General features: G+C 32.5%; 1 protein-coding gene across 5 annotated transcripts in view; it reads left to right on the forward strand.

Annotated features, from left to right (window-relative positions):
- The first annotated feature begins 1,194 nt into the window (after positions 1–1,194).
- The window catches only part of LOC108346912 (probable acyl-activating enzyme 16, chloroplastic), a 34,118-nt gene continuing 17,382 nt past the window's right edge, over positions 1,195–17,930 (forward strand). For 3 of the 5 annotated variants that reach the window (XR_008248631.1, XM_052877151.1, XM_052877156.1), the window contains exons 1-10: positions 1,195–1,606; positions 2,026–2,217; positions 2,494–2,608; positions 3,140–3,227; positions 3,432–3,634; positions 6,914–7,032; positions 8,650–8,799; positions 9,062–9,129; positions 9,455–9,560; positions 9,963–10,121. Coding sequence is in view for 3 of the 5 variants with exons in the window: in XM_052877151.1 (XP_052733111.1) it covers positions 1,427–1,606; positions 2,026–2,217; positions 2,494–2,608; positions 3,140–3,227; positions 3,432–3,634; positions 6,914–7,032; positions 8,650–8,799; positions 9,062–9,129; positions 9,455–9,560; positions 9,963–10,121 (1,380 nt within the window). In the remaining 2 variants the exon portion in view is untranslated. The remainder of the gene's footprint in view (positions 1,607–2,025; positions 2,218–2,493; positions 2,609–3,139; positions 3,228–3,431; positions 3,635–6,913; positions 7,033–8,649; positions 8,800–9,061; positions 9,130–9,454; positions 9,561–9,962; positions 10,122–17,930) is intronic. The other 2 variants (XR_008248630.1, XM_052877143.1) reach the window with 2 other exon arrangements.

Genomic DNA, 17,930 nt, shown 5'->3' on the forward strand with positions numbered 1-17,930 from the left:
CTGCAAGTACCGCTCAGCGGAAATTACCGCTGAGCGGCACTCTGAAGACCCGCAGTCACCGTTGAGGGGCAAAACTGCAGCTGAGCGTCAAAATGAAGAATCACGCTTACCGTTGAGCGGCATTTTAATGGGCCGTGAGCCACTTTTCTGTAATCTTTAACAGTCTATATAAGGTTTTAGTCGACCTAGGGTTAGTATCTTTTGACATAACGAAGCAAAATCACACTTTTTAAATTCCTGGGCTGCGTATTTAGACGTCAGTTCCCCCCTTAACAGACGTCTAAATGGCTTTAGAAGTCGGAGTGGCGGGATCAGACATCTAAATGGAGTGAAAAAGTGACTTTTTAAATTCCTGGGCTGCGTATTTAGACGTGAGTTCCCCCCATAACAGACGTCTAAATGGCTTTAGAAGTCGGAGTGGCGGGACCAGACATCTAAATGGAGTGAAAAAATGACTTTTTAAATTCCTGGACTGCGTATTTAGACGTCGGTTCCCCGCATAATAGACGTCTAAATGGATTTAGTCGGAGTGGCAGGTTCAGACGTCTAAATGAAGTCAAGTGACTTTTTAAATTTCTGGGCTGAGCATTTAGATATCGGTTCCCCCAATAACAGACCTCTAAAGGGCTTTAGAAGTCGGTTCCCCCAATAACAGATCTCTAAAGGGCTTTAGAAGTCGGTTCTCCCTATAACAAACATCTAAATAGAATAAAAAAAATACTTTTTTTAACTTTTTCGTTTAGTTTGGCGTCTATTCGGGGGAGCCGACGTATATGAGTATTGAGACGTCAGGCCCCTCCATAGCCGACGTCTAAATAATTGTTTATTTACAGAAATTGCCACCGGTCATTCTTTAAGTTGGATATTCGAGAGTCAAACGTCTAAAGGGTGACGTTAAAAGTCTTTTCTACACTAATAATACTAATTTTTATAAATTTTATCTCCAAATTCATTGTCACTCATCTCCAAATCTCCCAAAAAAAACAATAATTAATATATTCTCATATTCCTTCAAATTCATCTGGTCATTCGCCCACCAAATCAATCATCTGAAACAAGGGTTATCACCCATAAGTAAAATTAGATCATTTTAATTTAATATAAGTTAAATTAAAACATGCCATTGATTGCGTAGTCTAATCAAAACAAATCAAACATCATAACTATGTTTTAAGTTGTTGTGTTGTGTGATGCGATACGAATGAGTTGTCCTATTCATTGTCGATACCACCCACCCACCTACCACCGAACAAAGCGGCGCTTAGTAACTGCCAGTTTGACTATTTAGTTTCCCTTCGACATCGACAAAGGAGCCACCGTAACTATTTTCTCCTTATCAGTGAATCATTTTCATTCTACAATGTCTTAGGCCATTCTTCTGCATTTTTATGGTTCTCCGTGTTTTCCTTCTCCAGAAAATCACCAAATGGCCATAGTTCCCATCACCTACAGCCACACATGGACCTTCTCTAATCCTCATTATGCACTTCCCCTCTTCCACTCACGCACCAATTTCACTAGGATCAAATTTTCTCCCACCAAGTATGGTGATGGCCTTGCCCCCTCTTCACCCCTCTCTCATTTCCGAGTATTTTGCCGATCTGAGGTAATTCTTGGCTAACCTTCTGATCCAACTTGTTCATTTGGCTTCCACTTTTTAAATTGAGCAATAAAAAATTTAACTGACATTATCATGCATACATGCAAAAAAGAGAGTTATGAATGTCTTAGAATGTCATTAGTTTAGAGCACTGATATTCCTTACTTTATCTTCATTCATCTTAGACCAGTTAAATCCATGTTTTCCCCCTTTGAATATCATGGAAATTTGTTGAGAGATATGAAATTGATTCAACCCAATCATCTGTCCCTGAATTGTTCATCCGTTTTTGCATGAGACACATAAAGCATTAGCTGAGATATCTCTAGGGTGTGTCAAACAACTAGGATAATCAATTTAGCAAGTGTGTTTAGAGAGTGCAAAACATACTATTTTATATTTTTATGATATTCTTGTGCATGTAGAGAGAGACAATTGAGATAAGAAGGTGCGCCCCTTTTCTAGAAAGTTCAACACTCGTAGATAATGGTGGTGTGGCCTCAGATGAGTGGAAAGTAGTTCCTGATATTTGGCGATCTTCTGCGGAGAAGTATGGTGACAATGTAGCCTTAGTAGATACATGTCATCATCCTCCTACTACTATGACGTATAAACAGGTAAATTTGTTCTCTGTTGTTCTGTGCCTCTTGCCAAATTGTTTTAAATTATCATGCATGCTCATAATAAATAAATAAAAAAAGTTTTAAGGAACAAGTATGGTAAATGCAGAAGTTTTGTTTGTTGAAATGTTCATGTGAAGGAAGATTTAGAGTCATATCCATTAGTGAGTCAAATTTTTCTATTTAGAAATTTAGCAGGTGCAGAACATGCCAAACTTGGTGCTGGAGAGCTTAATCGTATTCTGATATCTTATGTTGTGCATCAAATTTCAGGTGGAGCAGGCAATTTTGTATTTTGCAGAAGGCTTGAGAGTTATAGGGGTAAAACCTGATGAGAAGGTTGCACTTTTTGCGGACAATTCATGTCATTGGCTTGTAGCAGATCAAGGTGCGTTGAAATTTCACTTCCTCCACTTTCAGTGTATTCAGTCTAGGAGGTACCATTTGCACAAATCTTATGTTTACTAACTTACGATAAAAAACAATTAACAATCATACAATATGATTGTACCATTTCAAAATCACAACAGTCAAAGGATCCTTCACCATTTATCTAAAACAACTCAATTGTAAATTTTGAGAACTATGTGTAGTGTTTATGAATTCGATGTGAGAAGGAACTTTTACTATAATGTTGTTTCTTGAAAGTTATCTCCATGCTTCAAACTTGCTTGTTTTTCTGATGTTACCTCCATTTAGTGAAAAGAATAATCACATTGCACGTATCCGAGGTGCCGAACTTGGTGACAGATTTACAGTGTTTATATGTTCATATGAGTAGTCGTAGAAGTTCTAAATTAGTTTGAAAATTTTGAGTGTTCTAATACTAGAAGTGATATTCTGATGTAAACTGTTTCACATTACTACTTTGTCTGCGATATTGTGCTTTTATCATATCAAAGTTATATTTTTAATCTAGGTATGATGGCAAGTGGAGCAATAAATGTGGTAAGAGGCTCAAGGTCATCGGTTGCAGAACTTTTGCAAATATACAACCACTCTGAAAGGTTTGTCTCATCTTCGATAATCTGATTATGTTACTTCAGGCTGATCTTTGCACATTCACATTTTGTGATTGATTGTGTTCTATTAACTAAAAGGTCATAATGAATTGTTCTAAACAATATAACTACTGGTTTCCACGTTTTTTTAAGTGCTCTTTTTTCAATCTGAATTGTTGAGACTTTGATGCATATGGTATTGTTATTCAGCGTTGCACTAGTGGTGGATAACCCTGAAATGTTCAACCGGATTGCAAACACATTCTATTCAAGCACTACCATGAGGTTTATTATCTTGCTTTGGGGAGAAAAATCAGAGCTGGTTGATCAAGAAAGCAAGCACGTGCCAGTGTTTACTTTCACAGAAGTCATAGATTTGGGACGAGAGAGTGGCAGGCCATTATCTAAGGCTGGTATGTTAACTCACTTTCTCTCATAATGTTACTCACCCTAAGAGAGGTGCCAGGTTGACTCAAATATATAAAAATAAGATTAAATATATTTTTAGATTCTAAATGTGAAACTGAAATTTATTTATTTCTTAAACTATAATATAATTTAGTCTTTAATATATTTTTTTAATCAAATATATCAATATTTTTTAAATATTAAATCACATTATAAGTTGACATGTCTAAATTGTAAGTTTGGAATTTATAAAGCAATATAAACACTTAAATGTTAATTAATATATCAATTGATATGTCAAAATTTAATTTAGGATAAAAAAATTATATTCATTTTTAAAGTTTAAGATATTGTCAAATTTTAACTTCAATTAAAATTTAAGGATTAAAAATATATTTAATTCTAAAAATAATAAACAAAATAAAAGTTAAGAATTATATTACCGATTGCATGAAGGAGTGAAGATTCAATGTGTCATGAATAATATTATATTATATTATCTCTGTTTCTTGTGTAAAATATCTAGCTTAACATTGTGGTAGAAAAAAAACTTAGATATTCTATCTTTTCTTTCACAAACTCAGGTTACTTATTATTATACTGTCATCTGACATAAATAGTCATGTTTAATAATCACATGAATGATTCATTAAAATGAAAACACAGACCAAATAAAACTGATAGTAAAAATACAGTAAAAAATTGAAACTGATATCCATTATAAGAAAACCTTTAAACTAATATTAGTGAAAAAAGGGAACCACTCAAAATCTAATCTTCTATCAACATCAAAATTAGCAATCCTTAGATAATCCTAATGTCTAAAATACTGTTAAAAAGTGTAATGATATAAAAATAATAATTACAATCATTTACATCACAACCTTATTAAAACAGTTTTCTTAAACAAGACGAAGAAAACGTTTGGCAGGGAACTTGAAAACAACATTTTTCAAAAGTTATAAAGACTAAAGCATCAATCTTAATTTGAGAGATAAAAATCAAATTTAACAAAACTTTACGGATTAAAATCATATTCAAATTTTTAGCTCTTTATTTTGTTTTAACTTTGATTAGACAAATAAAAATGTTATTCATAAGTGTATATGATTCTTTACTTATTAATTTTATTATTTTTCACAATATTTTTAACTTAGTATTGGTTGACATAACAAATAGTTCCTATTTTTAACCTAATGATCTAAAGTTTGAATCTTGGTTGTGTGACTTCGAGTATGGAATAAGTCATACGAGAATAAAGATGCTCACAAATATTAGTAATTTCATTTCCGCGGTAAAAAAAAACATCATACTAATATCATAATAATGTAAATTATAAAAAACATTTATTTCTAAAAATTACTTTAGAAGTAAATAAAACAAAGGAGGGATATGTGAAGGAGAAAAGAAGAAAAGTAGAAATATAAAATATAGAGAGGGGATACGGGCCAAATATTGAGAGGCAAAAAAAGAAAAATTATAAGAAAATTACTTCATTTTTTTTATCACTTCTTTAATATTATTTTTATAAATACACTATAGCCAGTATTTTTTTATCTCGTAATTTTTATATTTAAACTTTAATATGATATGTGATTACAAAAGTTAATAATATCTTAGTTATGTTTTCTGTAATGTGACTAATCAATATTTAATATTCATATAACAAGTGTAGACTTAAATTAATTTTATAGATAAGATAAAAAATACAAACTATAACTCAAATTATAAAAAGAAAAATCTATTCCTATACTATAAACTTAAATTTCTAACTTGGATAATAAATCTTTCACTCTTCTCTCATCTAAATTGAAAATTTTTCACACTTTCTTTCCTCTCGTGAAACTTCTCACACCTCTTTATAACTAGGAAAAAACAAATCTTGTCAACAATATCAGATTACACTTCACTTTTTATAAAAGTACTAGCAAAAATACACATAGTAACACTTTTAGATGTGTGTATATATTAGCACTTTTGTGTTAGTATTTTTACCATGTTATTTTGTTGTATTATTTTAAACTATCTAAATTTAGTATCGTTTGGAAATGTTGTAATCTATCTCAAAAGTTTAATAAAATTATAATTTTTTAAGAAAATTTAAAATTGAATTTATTCTGACAATGGGTAAATATTTCTAAAAATATTTTTCCAAAAATTTAGTGTACATTTGTCAGAACAAATTCAATATGTATCTGTGGAAGGTCTCATATTGACTTTTCTCCGTCGACATTTTACTTGTGAACTCTCCTTCACATGCTATGTTTTTTTTGTTAATAATAACATTACTTATCTAAATTTGGAAAGTTATTAGAATCCAATATAACGATTTGAACAATATCCTTAGTTTTTTAAAAGAAACAAAATACTAATTTACCTTATTATATAACAAACTGTGGAGTTTTAGAATAGAGATGAAAGCCCAAAAAGGAACTCCATTGTGAAAGAAGATTTTTTTTTTTTGGAATTGGTAATTTGAGTTTGGAGCCTATATTTCTATCATAATCTGACAAGGAAGATGGGTTATAAAGAGATAATTTGAGTTTGGAGCCTATACTAATTTACCTTAGTATATGCAGTTGCCTTTTTTTACAAAGATAAACTTTAAGAGAAAGATTTTGGAACATTTTCATTCTTGTCCTTTAGCACTAATCAAAAGTGAAAAAGAAAATATTAGTTTATAAAAATAAAAACAATCATTAAAATATTTACATAAATACTTTTTTATATATGAGTATAGATACTTTATATTTTTAAACTGTTTATTCATTTCAATTTAAAATAACATATATCACACGCTAAATTATTCATTAAAAATCTAAATTATAATTTGTATATTGAAAATATTTAATTATTATGAATTTTAATAATAATATAATTTAAAATTTTAAAACATTTCTTTGTTATAAAATATAATTATGTAAATAAATATTTATGTTATGAATGCAGAAGTTAAAATAATTTTTAAAGTTAAAAGTTAATATATTAATAAAGAGAAAAAAAAAATACATAACATGAGACTATGATATAAATGATAGCAGTATAAAAATTGAATAAGATATAATATATCTATTCTAATGTTTTAAGGGAGTTATGTATCCCAATTTTGTTTAAATATAATATATGTATGCATTTTAGAAAACTTATATGTACAATAAATTCTAATGCTTAATTATGTTTATAAATTATAAAATGTCAATATTACTTATACTCTTGATTATGCTGAAAACCATAATCATTAATAATGAATATGTTATTTTGGTACTTTTCTATATTAATTGCAGAACAGCGCCATATGAATGAACCAATACACTTAGACAGTATTGCTACTCTCGTATACACAAGTGGAACTACTGGAAATCCCAAAGGTGTAATGCTCACCCATCAGAATCTTCTGCATCAGGTTTCATCACATACCTCCTATTAATTTTGTGCCTATAAAACCTAAACATGTTTTTGTGCATATTAACGAGGTTATGGAAGTATGACATGGCCATGGGAATGAGTGAAGTCTTGAACTTAACTTCATCTTACCTTGCTATAAGAAAAATCCGATTTACTAACATATTTTTTAATAAATCCAGAATTTTGTTATCTGTCGGTAAATGAAACAAATGTGTTGAAATTTATGGATAAAATATTTTTGTTGATGATTATTGAAGAAATTATTTTGTTGATGATTATTGAAGAAATTATTTTGTTGATGATTATTGAAGAAATTATTTTGTGGGTATGACTTTTTTATTAACAATTAGTGACAGATATAGTAGGTTACTTTAAAGCTGTTTTGTTGGCCAATATGTTTTCACATCTCCACCAAGAAACCGGTCTACCACCAAACCAACATTTATATTACAACCAACATTTATTTACCCAATTTCAAAGACAAGACCAGCATAACAAAAAATTATCTTAATTAGCATAAAATCTAAATGTAATGTGTAAAAGAAATATCTAAATGTACAAATTCATATTATCTAGAAATTAAGAAAGGTTGAATGAGAATGTTAACAACACTAATGAGAACATGTCTAATAATCTTCATAATCAGGAGAAGTTAATGCATCATCTGCATTTTCATCCTCCGTATCATTTTGTTGGTGAGAGTATGGCTGCTGCTGGTACTAATTTACAGAATTTAAAAAGTTAAAATAAAAATTATGTCTACAAACTAAGCCTCTATTTACTTGAATGGATTTGAGGGAAAGTGATTGAATGAATTTGAGAGGATTTGAAGATAAATTTTTTGTTGTTTATTTGAGTGGATTTTGGAGGTATGTGAGAGTGTATTTGAAAGTAAAGTTGGTGAGAATTAGTGTAGAATTTGATTGATGTGACAGATTAAAAAAATTTACTTTCAAATCCACTATCACTTAACTCCAAAATCCACTCAAATAAATAACAAAAAATTTACCTTCAAATCCTCTCAAATTCATTGAATCACTCTCTCCCAAATCCATTCAAGTAAACAAGAACTAAGTGACATCATATGAGAGAGGAGAGAGAGGCCAACATTACCACTCGAAGTGTGTGATGCTTTAGACAAAAGCTTGAATCTCTCTACATCAAGAACACCAGCCATAAGAGAAATACAACTACTAGAACCCCATTTTTCATTCTAGAAATTAATTTGATCACTATTACCAACAACCCAATTGGTATTATCCTAGATAGTATCATACCAATCATTAATATCAGGTCAAATAGAGGATGACTTTTATGAAGCAATGTTCTTATATTTATATTTTAAAAATCTAGCTCTCATCTGTAAAGTCCAAGGCATAAACGCTATAAGAAAAATCCTAAGCCAATTTAAGTAAATAAGCCTTATTTTCAACCTAAATATTCACAACTTGCAGACCCCTTCAAATTTATTAGTACACAATTGACTTTACTTAACAGTAACTAAGCCCTGCCTGTTTATATCCCTGCTTATTGGTTTTTCCATTTTACAGATTCAGAACATAATTTATCAATTATGATACACTTGATTATACGTGATTTATTGATGAATTTATAGATAAAAAACTTATGGGACATAGTACCTGCAAAAGTTGGGGATAGATTTCTAAGCATGCTGCCACCTTGGCATGCATACGAAAGAGCTTGTGAGTATTTCATTTTCACATGCGGAATTCAGCAAGTATACACAACCGTGAAGAATCTGAAGGTATTGTTTTATTGATTTGATCATAAACATTGTGGAATTATGGCTTACACAGTTATAATGTAACATCAAAATTACGGTTAATAAAAGAAAGAAAATGCGGTAGCAGATTTTTCTTCGAATGCTGGATTGTTGTTTCTGTTCAACAATTATTATTATTAGTAGTATGATATAAGGAAATGCATTGCTACATATGCTAAGTTGGTTATTTTCTTAATTATCTATATGCACATTTATTAACATACTCTCCTTTCTAATTTTCTAGGATGATTTGCGACGCTATCAACCACATTACTTGATTTCTGTTCCTTTAGTTTTTGAAACCTTGTACAGGTAAATCCTCTTCAAATGAATACCCAATTAATTGATGATATATCATGTTGTATGTTTTGTTTAAACTGTAAGTCATTCCTCTGTGTAATGCTTGAATTTGGTTTCCGACTAATATTGAGGTGAGTGAGTAACTGGTAGGTGTTTGAAGATTTGACTGGAAAATTCCTGCAATCTGTAGCAGTGCTGTACAAAAAATATGTTGCTTGAAAGCAACCACTTGAACTTAATAAACTAACAATAAGTGGCATAAAACTAATAGGAACAAAAAAGTTTACACTGTTAGGAACGTAACTTTCATTGGTTTTGTTGATTGTTTCCTCTGCAGTGGAATCATGAAGCAGATATCTACTAGTTCTGCTGTTAGAAAGCTTGTCGCACTAACATTCATTAGGGTCAGCTTAGCATACATGGAATGTAAGCGCATTTATGAGGTTTGTGTATCTCTCCTTTTTATCTGATCTCCAAAGTGTCATTTTTTTTAATCAGGATACTGTGATTCTTAATTGCCTTACTCTGTAAAATATGTGTTTTCTTTTCATTATGTCTTTTCTTGTTTTTGGAGCATTCTATCTTATCAAGTTCTTATTTTATCCTAAATAAGTGAAAAGGATAACAACAACATGGTGATTTGGATATGTTGTCAACTGAGTGTCTTTAAGGTTGCAGGTATTTTAGTTCATTGATGAGTGAACTGGTTTATTGTTCCTTAGTCACTCAAGACTTGTGAAGCAAATTCCTTAAATGAGGAAGAGCAGCAACACACTTTCTAGTATAGCAATACTGTTTCTCAGAAAAAGATATTTCTTTTACTAATTTTCAAATTATGTTTTTAGGGTAAATGTCTAACAATGAACGAGAAGCAGGTCTCCTACGTGAATTCAATGTTGGACTGGCTGTGGGCCAGAATTATGGCCACATTATTACTACCGGTTCATATTTTGGCTAAGAAACTTGTGTACAGTAAAATCCATGCTTCTATTGGAATATCAAAGGTTTTGTTCTCTTCTACATTATCTTATCATACTTATTTCACCTAAATATGTTAGTCGTACATCTAATGTAATTATTTTATTATTTTGTTCTCTAATTGTTTTATCATCTTGGTCCCTGTATATAAAATTTTTGGTCTCTGCTGACGGAACTCATCGTGATTTGAACACGTGGCCTCATGTTTGTAGCATTTTATGTTAAAAAAAAACTCCCGTTGCTTTCCAAATGATTATAACAGATTTAAATAAAAACTGAAATATAATATTCTATATATAATTCACTACCTATACTGCTTTCCAAATAAAAACAAGCGAGTCAAACAATTGTGATTGACCGCATTAAGTAAAACGCACAGTAACAAACAAAATATTAAAAAATTAAATTTAATGCTTTAAAGTTTATTAAACAAAACTTTCCTATAATATTCCAATCAACTTCTTAATTCCTGAAATGATGCTGGCAGCTTTAAATTCTTCATCTTTTGTACCTATCAATAGACATATTACATGTACCTTATCAGTAAAATTATAAATGTCATTTAGACTCTGAAATTTGGGCCTTATAGGATCGTCATCTTCTTCATCATATTCATTCACTCTTTCATATGTGATCTTCGAACACCTAGTCTTGTCACTCGAGTCCTCTCCCCTAAAAATCATTATTTCTGAAAGCTTTTCCTTCAAGTCAACCCAATTCCATTCATTATTTTCATTTACTTGAACATATCGGCTTACTAAAATTTTGTTGAAATCGGGTTTACAACTTATAAGCTTTTGCTTCTTCATCATAGCTCATGAAAGCATACCTCTTGCTTTTGTCATCAAGTTCTGTTCTGAGTTGACCTAGGACATGTCCATAAGCTATGCTTCTAAAAACTTTAAAATGTTTGACACTTGGTTTTCTTCCACTCCATGCTTCCTATGGTGTCATTCCATCCAGCTTCGAATGTGAGCACCTATTTTGTACATATATAGCACACTGCACAGCCTCTGCCCAAAACTCCTTTGGCATATTTTTCCTTTTAAGCATGGTTTGAACCATATCAAGAACCGTCTTATTCTTCCTCTCTGCCACACCATTCTATTGTGGTGAATATGGAGTTGTAAGAAAATGCCTTATCCCCCACTCTTCATAGTACTCCTTAAATTTTGTTGATGTGAATTCACCTCCCTTGTCAGATCTTAATGCTTTAATTTTCTTGTTAGTTTCCTTTCCGACCATCAGTTTGAACATCTTAAAAGCCCCTAGTGCTTCAGACTTCTCCTGTAAAAAATACACCTAGGCTTTTCTAGAGAAATCACCTATAAATGAGATGAAATACCTTTTATCACTGAATGAGCTAGGAGTAATAGGTCCGCATCAGTGTGTACCAATTCGAGTTGCTCTTTTGCCTTGTACATGGCCGAGTTTGGAAACTTTGTTTTTGATTGTTTTTCGAGCACACATTCTTCACAAAATTTCTTTTTAAATTCTATATCGGATAATCCGAGTACTAATTCTCTCCTTGGGAGCTCGACTAAGCTTCCAAAGTTAAGGTGTCCAAATCGAAAATGCCATATCATAGCTTCATCTTTCATGTCCACCTTAAAACACCTCTCTTGCAAGATCTGTAACCTCAATTTATACATCCAATTTATCTTCATTCTCGCCCTGGCTACAAGACGACCAATCTTATCCTTCAAATATAGTACTTGGTCCTTTATTAAAATTGAGTTATCTTTTTCCAACAACTAACCCACACTTAAAATATTGTTCTTCGGCTTAGGAACATAGTAAACTGTTGGTATCGTAGGGGGTATTTTTTTGAAGAGTATAGCGCATCGGAATTAAAACTCAGAGAGCGGAAAGCGTGTTCGATCACAATTAAAATTAATTTGGTCCTTTTAGTAAAAATAATTTTCTTTCAGAAAATTAATCAAACAGTTGATATACGTAAAATAATATGAGTGTAGGGAATAGAAAAATCACACAGATATTTTTATACTGGTTCGATTCAACAAAATCTACTTCCAGTCGTTAATCACTATAAATAGTGATTAACAGTTCCACTAAAAATGGTTTAACAGATTACAATCAAATGAACAGAAATAAAACTAAAAGAACCACTCTACCAACTTGAAGAGAACCGCTCCAGCAATCGACCAACGATTTGCAAGCTTCTCCTTTCACAAGACCAGGCAGAGTACCTTGCTAACTTGAAGAGAGTCTGCTCCGACTATCGACACACGATACGCGAGCCTCTCCTTTCACAAGACCAAGCAAGGGAACAATGAACAAAAAGCTTTCTAAGAACGTTCCTCTGACACAGTGTTCTAAGCTTTCTCAGTTCAAAAAACGTTACCTTTTGATTTCTCCAAATCAAATTATATAGCCAAGTACACTGAATGCCAAAGGTCAGCTCCCAACTGCCATAAATAATCGATTATTGTAAGTGATAATCGATTATTCAAGTCCATTACAGAGTTTTCAAAAAAGTGACAATCGATTATATGAAGTGATAATCGATTATTCAAGTATGACTTGTGATAATCGATTATTGCTTAACCATAATCGATTATACTAGTAAAAATTACAATGTTTAACATTTTCCTACTACATTCAAAATCTACAAGTTGCTTTTTTTAAATATTTTCCTACTACATCCAAAATCTATAAGTTGCAGCATCATCAAAACACATCTTCAGGTTTTACCAATACTCCTTATTGGTAACAATCTCCTCCTTTTTGATGATGATCAAAAACTCTCTTTTTAAAAGCAACTCAGGTTTACCTGCAACATATATAAACTAATGGACAACCACAGAGTTAGCATTACCTGTACAATTAAAAACTATTTTTTCTTTAATCCTCCCCTTATATTTCTTCTCCCCCTTTTTGATCATAAGCAAAAAGAATAATGTAATAACCTCCCCCTTAATATAAGCTCCCCCTCAAAAATGGAATATATGCACAAAATAAAAGCTCATTATATTAAGAACAGAAAGGAATTACATGATATTCATAAAGATTAAGAAACTAAATACCATAAAGAAAATAACATAACAATCAAACTTAGAGGCCTAAAACCTAGAATTCAGGACTAGGAGAATGTTTAGGAGGTGGGATATTAAGATGACCCTCGATGTTAGATAGGCGAACATCAAGATCAAGAAATTGATCAACCATGTACTCATCAACAGATCGCTGCCACTCATAAATCTCCTCAAAGTGAGTCTTTTGTGTAAGACTCATATCCTCCAACTGTTTAGATAACCTTGCAAAATGTTCTTCCATAGAAGTTGAGGAAGAGGAGGGTATGTTGGATGGTCCAGCATCAGACGGAGCAGCAGCACTTATTGGGTCAGCCATATGAGTGTCCATGTCATTATCTTCATCTACATCAGGATGGTCATCATCTTTGTGAATAAGGACTCTGCCTCTAGTAATGAATCCCATTTGACGAAAGGTAGTATCTCCAATTTCTGATCCCACAGCTTCAATAGTTTGAACGAGTTCTCCTTCAACAGGTACACCTTTGAATTCTAAAATCCTAGAAATAAGAAGAGCATAGGGAAATTGATATGAATGGGATTTCTTGGCTTTTACCATTGTGTCAGCAATGAGAGCAGGCCAGTCGATGTGTATGTGATTTAGAATCCCATACAACAGAAGTAAATCCTGCTCAGAGCATTGAGCATGGTTGGTTGCTCTAGGACATAAAATCTAGACAATCAAGTAGTGGATCATCCTTTCTTCAACTTTAAAACCTCCAACCAGTAATTGCCTTCTATTTGTTTGCCGTTCAGGATGGCGCAGGAAGGATTGAAAAGTCATTATCCTGTTGAAATCTTCAAGTCCTAAATGGACTTTGACAGCATCATCCCAGATGGGAAGTTGAGCAACATTGGTCCATACGTCATCATCTAAAATGATGCGTACTCCCTTGACCTTAGTAGATATTATCCCATCTCGATAGCGCAAGTTGAAGTAGAAGACTCTTATAAGATCAGGATAAATGCATCCTTTTTGTTCTAACATATGCATTAACCCCTGCTCAGCAAAAGTGTTTGGAAATTGAAAGCCATAGAAGCGGAAAAAGTCAAGACGAATAAACTTTACCGCCATGATCTTCCTTTCTTGCCAGGAATTAACAAAGTCTGCATGTTTCCCTTGATCTGAAATCCATCCATCTATGTTTGCAAGACGTGGTTGAGAAGAAGAGGAGGCTCCAGCTGTTCTGCGACGGTGCCTTCTTGAGTCAGCCATGGAGGAAGAATGGGAAAATGAGATTTTGAGAAGGTGAAGAGAAATGAAGAAGATTTGAGCTCTAAATTTGATTTCAGCAGTATTTGGGTGCAAAGGAGTGTCTAATAATCGATTATGGGGGGCTATTTATAAGAAAAATGAAAAAACTAGCCGTTTATGGCCGTTAGGGATGCTCCAACGGCTCTATTTTTTAAACTGTCAGCGCGATAATCGATTATGGCTCGTGATAATCGATTATCAGTTCAATAATTACTGCCCAGAATTGCATGATAATCGATTATGCATAATGATAATCGATTATCTGCTCAAGATTTTCCAAAATTGAATTTTATGCATGAATAATCGATTATAACTTAGTGATAATCGATTATGAAGCGTTAAGTTTACGAAAAATGCAAAAATTTGCATAGATTTTGATTCTAGGATATGTCTAACACTCCTAACTCTCTTCTAAGCTCAAAAAATCTATCTTTAGGTAGAGCCTTGGTAAAGATATCAGCTAATGGATGTAAGGTATCAACATATTCAATTTGACAATCCCCCTTTTGAATATGATCTCTTAAGAAATGGTGCCTAATTTCTATATGCTTAGTTCTTGAATGCATTATGGGGTTCTTGGTCAAATTTATCGCACTAGTATTGTCACATTTTAGAGGAATTTTGTCAAGGAAGATATCAAAGTCTTCCAATTGTTGTTTCATCCACAAAATTTGGGCACAACAGTTTCCAGCTGCAATATATTCAGCTTCGGTGGTAGACAAAGCTACACATGCTTGTTTCTTTGAGTGCCATGACACTAAAGAACATCCCAAGAAATGACAGGTTCCACTAGTACTTTTTCTATCAATTTTACAGCCACCATAATCTGCATCAGAGTATCCTATTAAACTAGGTGAGGCATCAGAGGGATACCAAAGTCCAAATGAAGTAGTTCCCTTAAGATATTTTAGAATTCTCTTAACTGCAGTCAAATGAGATTCTTTAGGATTGGTTTGGTATCTAGCACATACACAAACACTCTGCATAATATCTGGTCTACTAGCAGTTAAGTATAGCAAGGATCCTATCATGCCTCTAAACATGGTTTCATTCACTCCTTTTCCAATTTCATCCTTATCTAAATAACATGAAGTACCCATGGGTGTACTAGCTTCCTTGCAGCTATCCATACCAAATTTCCTAAGAATTTCTCTACAGTATTTAGTTTGGGAGATGAATGTTCCACCATTCATTTGTTTTATATGTAGTCCTAAGAAAAAGTTTAACTCACCCATCATAGACATCTCAAATTCACCTTGCATTATTTTTGCAAACTCTTCACACAAAGAATCATCAGTTGACCCAAAAATGATATCATCTACATAAACTTGCACGATTAAAATGTGTTTTCCTACTTTCTTAATGAATAAGGTTGAATCAACCTTTCCTCTAGAAAATTTATTTTCAATTAAAAAGGTACTAAGTCTTTCATACCAAGACCTAGGTGCTTGTTTAAGACCATAAAGGGCCTTTTTCAACTTGTAAACATGATCAGGAAATTTAAAATCTTTAAAGCCAGGAGGTTGACTAACATACACTTCTTCTTTTATAAAACCATTTAAGAAAGCACTTTTTACATCCATTTGATATAGTTTAAATTTCATCAAAGATGCATATGCAAGTAATAATCTAATTGCTTCTAACCTGGCTACCGGTGCATACGTTTCATCATAATCTATACCTTCCTCTTGACAGTATCCCTTAGCAACTAGCCTTGCTTTATTCTTTGTGATGTTTCCATCCTCATCAAGCTTGTTCCTGAATATCCATTTTGTTCCTATGACTTGGAATTCTTCTTGTTTTGGAATAAGTTCCCAAACTTCATTCCTTTCAAATTGATTTAGCTCTTCTTGCATAACAATGCACCACTTGTCATCTTGAAGAGCTTCCTTTATATTTTTAGGTTCTACCTAAGACACAAAAGCAACAGTTAGACAAAAATTATTTAAATTATGTCTAGTAGTTACCCCTTTTGATATATCTCCTATGATGTTGTCCAAAGATAGTCCTCTTGGTTGTTGATAGCTTTTGGAATCAACGACTTGGGGTGTTTCTTGAAGCTCCGGAGGATAATTTTCATTTAGATACATCTCCTCAAGGGCTTCTCTTAAGTAATCCTTATCACCTGCAATGGGTCTATTTGACTCAAGAGCATTTACCTCAAGGTCTACAATCTCATCAAAGACAACATGCATTGATTCTTCAATTATCAGTGTTCTTCTATTGAACACTCTATAAGCTTTGCTAGTCAAAGAATATCCTAGAAAAATTGCTTCATGAGATTTTGCATCAAATTTTCCAAGATTATCTTTTCCATTATTTAAGACAAAGCATTTGCATCCAAAAATTTTCAAATGAGATATATTTGGTTTTCTACCATTCAACAGTTCATATGGAGTTAATTTTAGAATTGGCCTAATAAGCATCCTATTTAACACATAACAAGCAGTACTTACTGCATCAGCCCAAAAGTATTTTGGCACATTAGATTCATTCATAAGCGTTCTAGCTAATTCTTCTAATGATCTATTTTTCCTTTCAACAACACCATTCCGTTGGGGAGTTCTAGGTGCAGAAAAATTATGTGCAATGCCAAATTCTTCACAAAATTTTCCAAACGATTCATTTTCAAATTCACCACCATGATCACTTCTCAAAGTTTTGATTTTCAAATCTTTTTCATTTTGAATACGTTTAGCAAAAGTTTTAAATGCTTTGAAAGCTTCACTTTTAAGAGTTAAAAAGAAAGTCCAAGTAAATCTAGAGTAATCATCAACAATTACAAGAGCATAGTAGTTTCCACCAAAACTTTTAATTCTAGATGGACCAAACAAGTCCATATGCAAAAGTTCTAAAGGTTTTGATGTTGAAATCATGCTTTTAGATGAAAATGAAGATTTGGTTTGTTTACCCTTTTGACATGCAGAACAAAGTTTATCTTTCTCAAATTTTAGTTTAGGCAAACCAATCACAAGATCCTTAGAGATTAATTTATTTAAGTGTTGCATGTGAATATGTGCAGCTCTTTTGTGCCATAGCCATGGATTTTCTTCTTTAGCAACTAAGCATGTTATACTATGACTAGATGCACTCTCAATATCAATCAAATATATGTTATTATGCCTAACACCTTGCAAAGCAATTTCAGCAGAATTTTTAAAATAAACAGTACATTTGTCACTCTCAAAAGTTACCTTGAAACCTTTGTCACATAGTTGGCTTATGCTTAGAAGATTATGTTTGAGGCCTTCAACGTATAAGACGTCTTTTATTGTCAAAGTGTTTCCTCCTCCAATGTTTCCAGTACCCATTATTCTGCCTTTGTTGTTATCCCCATACGTTACAAATCCTTGCTTCTTCTTCTCAAAAGAGATGAATCTTTTCTTGTCACCAGTCATGTGTCTTGAGCAACCACTGTCAAGATACCACAATGACTTCTTGGACTTAGATTGATCCTACAAAACAAGTTAGCAAGAATTTTAGGTCCCCGATCTCAATATGGGTCCATGGGGTTAGTTTTTGCAAGT

This window comes from Vigna angularis, chromosome 1, assembly GCF_016808095.1.
Source record: "Vigna angularis cultivar LongXiaoDou No.4 chromosome 1, ASM1680809v1, whole genome shotgun sequence".
Taxonomy (NCBI): Eukaryota; Viridiplantae; Streptophyta; class Magnoliopsida; order Fabales; family Fabaceae; genus Vigna; species Vigna angularis.